The following is a 7,918-nucleotide window of genomic DNA, read 5'->3' as shown; positions in this document are numbered from 1 at the left end:
ATGTTCTGGAATTAATGTAATTTCATCTTGTTGCTTTACCATTATAACGCACCATGTGGCACTGCATCTGTATTTTTACTAACTAACGATTTGTATGCATTTGTGGTATTTTAGATGTACAGTATACAGTCTGTGTATATACTTTTCAGTTGCATATTTGCAAAAAAAAAACATGACATGAAGGTGTTTTTTTCCTGCCACAGGACTGGTATGGGCAGAGGATTTAGCTTTTTTTTCTTTTTGACAACACAGTGTGGACACTATGAATATACAATATATGTGCAAGAGTTCCTCAGCTTCTGTCTCTTTCTCAGACACGCCTCTGTCGTCTCGTCCCTCTCTGTGCACTGACTTCCTGTGTTCCAGACAGGATTTAGGTTTAATGTGTAAATTGTCAGCCATAGTAGCACATATTGCCAATATGTGTGTGTGTGTGTGTGTGTGTGTGTGTGTGTGTGTGTGTGTGTGTCTGTAAATATATATAGAAAACAACTGCAATAGGAAGTATTGAATGATATTTCACATTCAGCTTGATTGGACGGTTATGTTGAATCACAGAATATTATGCAGTGGTTGTAAATGTAGTTTTGATCTGCAGCTTCGAAACACATTTTTAATGCACTCTTATTGAGAACTGTTAATTAATATCAACTATCATTCAAATAGTTGATATACCAACACAAAGGGACTGTATACCACTTGTTAAAATTCAGAAGTTGTGGTGATGTTGAACAATCAAAGCATTTGTTTAGTTATGATCCAAGTTGCAAATAACTAATGAAATATTGTTGTACTTGTCAACTGCAGTAACTTTCTCAGGTCCTTCCCTGTGTTCTCGTCAAGTACGCCAAAAATATGTTCTATGTTAGCTTGTTCAGTGAACTGGTAAACTTGTTTGTGTGAGTCAATTCTGTTAGTGACATTTTATTTTATTTTAAGATGGTAAGACTGAAACAGGAGTATTTGTTCAGACGTCACATGAATCACCTGAAATGGTTTCACACCCCAAATGCCTCTGAAGTACCACACACACAAGCCTTTACAGTATTGTTTTCAAAGTGCCTTTTATTTTAATACCTTGTTCTCTCCCAATATGGTTTGAGTTATTTATTAAATAAAATACAAAAACCTGTCTGTGCCTCTCTCCCTTGCCAACTATCACAATAAGATAAGCCCCTGTTCTCTGAAAAGAAAATAATCAGAAACAAGATTTTTGGTGACACATTAAAGCTGAAGATTTGCTTTAAAGATAATTTCTACTGAAACACTTTGATCACATGAACAATGAGTTCATACATAATTCAAGTAAGCACCATGACATCAATTATGTATCGTGCCATGGTAAGACTTATGAAGGGTCACAAGTTGTGTTTTTCTACTAAAAGATTGACAGGGTTCATACAGTACAGAGGAGGTCTGAGTGGGTCATTCCCCCGAATCGGTGCCATTTTCAGCACAAATAACTATTGAAAATGTGTAGTGGTCAATCTCAGGCCATTTTATTTATTTATTTTTGTGAGATTTCTAAGCGTAAGATGGATGTATTTGTCTCAGCCCTGTCTGATAAGGGAAAGGGCATTCCTCATGGTTCTGTGGTAGTGGCACCGATAAAATTATATTAAATGTTATTGTAGAAATAGATATAAAGCATGAATTGTATGCACAGTAATTATGTAACAGATTATAGTGGTAATAAGACAAATATTTGGACGTGTGAAAATTATAAAATGCAAATAAGAATCATTAGACATTTTACTGATGCAACACTGACAGAAACATGGTGGATACCAATTTTGTCTCATTTCAAAGTAACTCACACACATTTGAGTAACTCTTATACTATACAGGTAGTGTATAGGTAGTGTATGAATGGGGTGTGCTTTGTTGTGTAGTCATAAAGAAAAGGTCTTATAATATTCATTGTACAGCCTACCGAGCGGAAGTGCCAGCAATTCATACCGGATATGGTCGAAGTGAGTCTTCTTACCAAGACACAAACTATCTCTGCTGCGAGCTGTAAACAGGAACACAAGTTGCTCAGGAACGTCGTTTTAAACAGGCTGTCGGAGCCGTTTATCGACAGTAACACAACTCACTGTTCAAGGAAGATGGAAGACGATACACTAACGACGCTGAAAATACTGATAATAGGAGAAAGTGGCGTGGGAAAGTCCAGGTAAGCTGTAACGTTAGTTATCTCCGAAGAAAATGATGTCGTGGCTCACTGCTAACGTCAGATAGCTAGCATTAGCTCAGCGGCCAACTAAATGTGAGGTTAAAAGATAATGCGTACTTCTAATATGACTTAGACGACTCGGCTGTGATTGTCCTATTCTTTAATAAATAAAACACTATGACGTTATGAGATGACATAATGCTTGTGGTGTGCTAGCTGCTAACGTAGCTAGCTGACAGGAGCTGTGTGTGACATCATCTTTGTTCTGGTTTCTGAAGATGTTGCAATAATCTAGACCTTTCAGCCTGGTCCTCGTGGCTATGCGGTCATGGGCGAGGACAGTTATCTAAGCCTACCGTGTGTTAGGAGATTTAAGTGAAGACATGATGAGCAGTCACTGTTGTGAATTATTGTGATGCTATGCAAGAACCATTATCTACTCTTACTGTATTTGTAGCGCTAGCTTCTCCAGCATGAGGAGGTTCAACAGGCAATGTCTGTAATTTAAGAGGTCATGTTTGAGTGAAACTTGGCCTCTCTCGAAGGACTAAAACTCTGTGTAGTTTATACCACACAGTGGATTTTGCCATGTGGTAATCAGAGGTCCTTGTTAGCAACCACAAATTAACCTAATATTCAAAGCAGACTAGTGTTTTTACCAACACTATTCTGGCAGTGTACATTGTGTAGCATGCCAGCAGAGAGCGTGGTCATGTTTGCTGGTCTCCAAGACTGGTTCAGACTGCAGGAAGGAATCCTGATAACCAGCCTGAGCCATCAACCATCACATTGCAAACCATGGTACTGAGTACAGCATGCCTTCCATTGTGATAACACGGTACATAGGTAATGAGCTGCCCAAAGCTCTGTTGAAGGAAACTGTCTGGCCACAAATCATCTTTCACTTTCAGACTGACGACCAAGCCTCAGGTTCTCAAAATACACCGTTACACGAACCTCCAAAGTGTGTAGTGCTTTTTTTGTGTAGTAATCACAAGAGTGCGATCTTCAGCATTATTACAAATGGATCAGATATTATGGGATGTGAGAATACCCTTCATTTTGGATCCAAGTGTTTGCCCAGAAGGTTGTAAATAATCTCAAATCTTTGTACTGATTAATGCACTTTTACATCCGAGAATGTCAACAATCCAATTGTTTCTCTATTGTCAGTTCTTCCCTCCTCTATTCACTATTTTGTTTGGCAGTATCCTATTTGGATCATTTTTTTTATTGTAACACACGATTGTAATTTTAAACTTGGGTCCGTGTCTGTTTTAGTTTAACGGTAGAAATGTCCTTTTTCTTCTTCTTCACATTGTCTAAAATCGTGCTGGTAGTTTGCTTACAGCTCTGTATCGACTGAGTTTATGCCAACGCCATAACATAGACCTAAGTTTGCTTATATTTCCAGAAAACAGAAGAGTTTTGTGGGCAGTTGTACTGTACGCTGCCTGCTAGTGCATAATTGAGGCCAAGAGCGTTGTTCCAGAACATACTTTTGTATTATTATTAAATTGGGTTTTGCTTAATGCAATAAACAAATGCAGACTATGAATAGTTTCAAATGCCATTTAAATTATCCTCAGCCTTGAGCTATTGTCAAGTAGGTACACTGCCCGGACTAAGTTTTGAACAGCATACAGATATTTAATTTGTTTCCCTGCAGTCTGTAGAAGCCCTTAAATCACCAGGGAGATGTCTGCTTGGCGAGGAATACACACGTTTCATTTGAACAACTGACCCATGCAGGACACATTTCTAACTTGGCTGTCTCCAAGCATAGCTCATCGGCTGCATCCCTCCTAATAGCCCTTGAGGAAAAATAAGAGAATTATGCTTGGTTCAAGTGAAAGGAGTCTACTTATCCCCATCATCAGCACAGTGATTAAGGCCTTTGCACTTGATTAGTCATAGCTGCGTGAACCCTGTCCACCTGAGTGCAATTTAACGGTGATATCATCTGGAGCGTGGATGTGTAATGCAAGTTAAGGACAGAGAGATCAATAGAAAGAGATACAGATACAGAATTCGATACGCATGGTGCCGAAAGACGGGTTATGTGAACAAAGCAAATGGAAACCTGATTCCAGACCAAAAGCTTGCTCAGTCTGTGGAATAGAAGTACGGAAAAAAGCCTGTCTGCCGTGTTTGTTAGTGGTTCATAATGAGTCTTAATCTAATTATTTTGCTCTTTCCTGTCAACAGCCTCCTCTTGAGATTCACAGATGACACATTTGACCCAGAGCAAGCAGCAACGATAGGTGAGTAACCCATGAGCTCACTTTATAAAATAGACAAATAAAAGTACGGTTTGGGTTTGTGGTAACTGCAAGACTGTTATCAGTGGAGTCGATATGAGCAACAAACGTTAATGGTTACACTTTGGTTACTCATGACAGGTGAAACAAAATAATTCACATTTAATATATTAGCTCATTGATAAATATCGTTACCCACATACTGTATGTAAGAATTGGACAAAGTGTATCCACTGTTGTAAGTGCAAGTTCACCCGATAAGTAGAAATGCGTGTTAACGTACACTGAGTAGCCACTTTATTGAGAACACTCGTAAAATACAACTTGAACGAATACAAAATCTGAGCCAGAAATTCTATTGTTACAACAATAATGTTCAGTTTTGGTTGTCATTCATTTCACTATATGTTTATTATTGAGGTTGTAGTTTACAGTGATGTTGAACATTTACTTTACTGGGTGTGTCCATTACACACCCAGTATTTATTGTAAATAATTAAAAATCTGAAATTAAGTACATTTTTTGAAATACTGGACTCGAGCTGTTTCCTAATGTGGCCTGTCAGGAGATCTGCTGTGAGAAGGTATGAGCAAAGTCACCACACAACCTCACCGCCACGAATCTATTTGATTTATTGCAAAGTCAATGAGGTGTTTGGAAAACATTCCTGTAGCAGACACGTCTATGCATCGTATCCAGTGAACTTATGAACTACTTGGTACATTATTTAATAATTATGTGGAGGTTTTTCCAAAGTCTGGTGGATCTGCAAATTCTCCCTCATTGACTCGAGTTCCCTCATTCAGACAGAAATCACATTTAATTCGGCATCACTCAATCTCAATTAATGCCTTTCATCATTGCCACCTAAAGCCGTTCAGCTGGGGTTGCATACATACCCTGTGACAATAGCTTTGTCACAAGGGCACACAGTGTTTTGACCCGAAAGGTATTAAATAGGCGAGAGTCATCTTTCAGTCTCGATGAGGTCACAGATGATTGTCAGACAGTCCCGAGCAGGCCTGCTGTCACGACGCTTCCACCTAGTTACTTCTGGGTGCAGTCATTACAAAACGTGAAGAAGAGACAATTCAGGGTAACGCTCTGTGTATCATACAATGAAGGGCCGTTCTGGTCCACCGTGGCCTTCGGAGATCGGCCCATCTTTAACTTCCAGCAGTAGTGGCATCTTGTTGTGTGGTGATATTACAAACAGATGCTGTTCTGTATGTTCTTCTCTGTCTGAATTTATACAGACTGAAAGCAGGAGAGACTTGTCCCCAGTATCTGAGCAACCGAGCTGGACTCGAGGAAGAGCGATTGTGATTTGACTGTGTGAACACACTGTGTGTGTGTATATGTGTGTATATATATATATATATATATATAATGTGCGTGTGCGGTACACATACTGTATGTCATATATCCTCGGCCTGTCTTCATGTCCCCTTTTCTCCTCCTCTGTTTTGGCTCGGAGCTGAACTCCCCTCTCTAGTCCCAGATGTAAAAACAAGCCCAACACCAGTGTACATTTCCCTGGTAAATCTGTCAGTGGATGCTAAAACTCAGGCAGATATGTCATCCAGACACTGCACGCTCTGCACACCGAGACGCTGCACAAAGGCAATAGAGGAGATTTACTTGTTGAGGGGATGGGGGACAACATTATCATTTTCATGTAAATGTCTGTTGCTTTGGGACCTGGTGGGATTTTTAGGGGTGAATCATGGCTCTCTGAGCCATTTCACAGGTGGTGGACTTTTTTTCTTTTTTTTTTTTTATTTCTTTTTCTTTTAATACAGACCTGTATTAGTTTCTGCTCAGGACAATAAACCACACACCGTCCCTTTGTGGTGGATATGAATACACATCATTTAAATACAGGACATGGGATGGGCATAATGCCAGTCTGAAAAGCTGGGGTTAGCAGAAGTTCAGAGACAACGTGTGGTATACATATGACAATCCATCATAGATAATTATAGTCTGTTGCAGTGATATAATATTCTTGGCAGTAATTGGCCAAATCTGTAAGAGTCCCCATAGTGGGATTGGAGCAGGATGAGGTAATCACGACGGCATGAGTGACTGACCTGCTTCTCGTTGTCTAGGCGTTGACTTCAAAGTGAAGACCATCACTGTGGACGGAAACAGGGCAAAGCTGGCAATATGGGTAAGTGGCAAACTCTGAGTCGGCAACATTCATCAAACAAAACTGTGGCTCGTCTGTCAGTCAGAGCTCCAGACTCCCAGTCCGTCTGTTCCCGCAAATGCCCAGAAGATGGCGCTTGCGTAACACCGTTTCTGCCTGCATGCTCGTTGAGGGACACAGAGGAGTCCTCCTTGTTGGTTATGTCCGCCTGCCCCTGGTTTCCCTTCTGTTCGAGCCGCCAGTTTTGCCCTGTGAGTGTGTCCCGTAGTGCTGAGCTGGTTGTCTTTTGCAGGACACTGCAGGACAGGAGCGCTTCCGAACCCTGACGCCTAGTTACTACCGCGGTGCCCAGGGAGTCATCCTGGGTAAGCCAAGCTGTTGACGCCATCACTGCTCAAGCACCTGTGTATATATGTGTGTTTGTTTGTGTGTGTGAGTGTGTGTGCCCCCTCTTCACTACAGAGTCAGACCCCTGCTTGTAAAAAACTACAGTGATTGCTTTTCATCCTGTGACCCACAGGCACGCACACACTCTTGCCTCTTTCTCTGGAAGTTAGTTTATACCCTTTAGTCAGACTCCTCATATGGACAAGCATGTACACCATGTATATGAACACACACACACACACACAGGAACTAAGTTAAACCTCTTAAACAGACTTCCTCTGCAGCCTATGGTTTTTGAGCACTCTAATGATGCCTTATGAGAGCATCCCATGTGATACTATCACAGGCTTTCAGTCCCTTTGGTTTTATTAACCATGTGTTTTTAGTTGATGCCGTTAGTTATTTATTTTGTCTTAATAAGTGGTATGATCTTTTTTTTGTGTCAAAAGTTTAAATAACTCAGAAGAAATGTGTTATTAGGGATGTGCTTTTCATTAAAAAGAAGAAAAAAGTGTTGATTTTTCTTAAAACATTTTAGAGACCTGTTTTATTTTTTCTTTTGTATATTTACTATTGCTCTTTAATAAAAATTAAAAAAAACAAATAATACTACTAAAGTATTTCTTATCTAATTACTCAATTTGTAATAATAATAATTGGTAGAATACTTGATTTCTAAAAGAATCAATAGCTGCAGTCCTACAAGAAGTTTAATTTCAAGGCCAGTCAGACTGAATCACTGCTGAAGTTAACCTCACGCAGTCTTTCTATTTGGTCATGTATGTGTACATTCAAATCTTCGTCATGCAAGACAGTACCATGATTATTCTGATATAATAATCCCCATGTTGCAAAATCGTCCTGTATGATGGATTCAGAGATGGAAAAATCCAGAAACAATACCTTTCCCCCAGTTGTGCATGAGCAAGTCCTCCAGGAAG

The 7,918-nt window shown here is 39.9% G+C and overlaps 1 protein-coding gene across 1 annotated transcript in view; it reads left to right on the top strand.

Moving 5' to 3' along the window:
• Positions 1–1,967: 1,967 nt before the first annotated feature.
• Positions 1,968–7,918, top strand: part of LOC116397191 (ras-related protein Rab-18-B) — a 7,715-nt gene continuing 1,764 nt past the window's right edge. The window contains exons 1-4 of the mRNA XM_031872418.1: positions 1,968–2,176; positions 4,385–4,440; positions 6,550–6,611; positions 6,883–6,955. Coding sequence (XP_031728278.1) covers positions 2,109–2,176; positions 4,385–4,440; positions 6,550–6,611; positions 6,883–6,955 — 259 coding nt within the window. The 5' untranslated portion in view covers positions 1,968–2,108. The remainder of the gene's footprint in view (positions 2,177–4,384; positions 4,441–6,549; positions 6,612–6,882; positions 6,956–7,918) is intronic.

The sequence above is a fragment of the Anarrhichthys ocellatus genome, unplaced genomic scaffold, assembly GCF_004355925.1.
Source record: "Anarrhichthys ocellatus isolate YVR2014 unplaced genomic scaffold, GSC_Weel_1.0 scaffold63, whole genome shotgun sequence".
Taxonomy (NCBI): Eukaryota; Metazoa; Chordata; class Actinopteri; order Perciformes; family Anarhichadidae; genus Anarrhichthys; species Anarrhichthys ocellatus.
The sequence above is the reverse complement of the archived record's forward strand: the minus strand, read 5'-3'. Positions and strand labels throughout refer to the sequence as shown.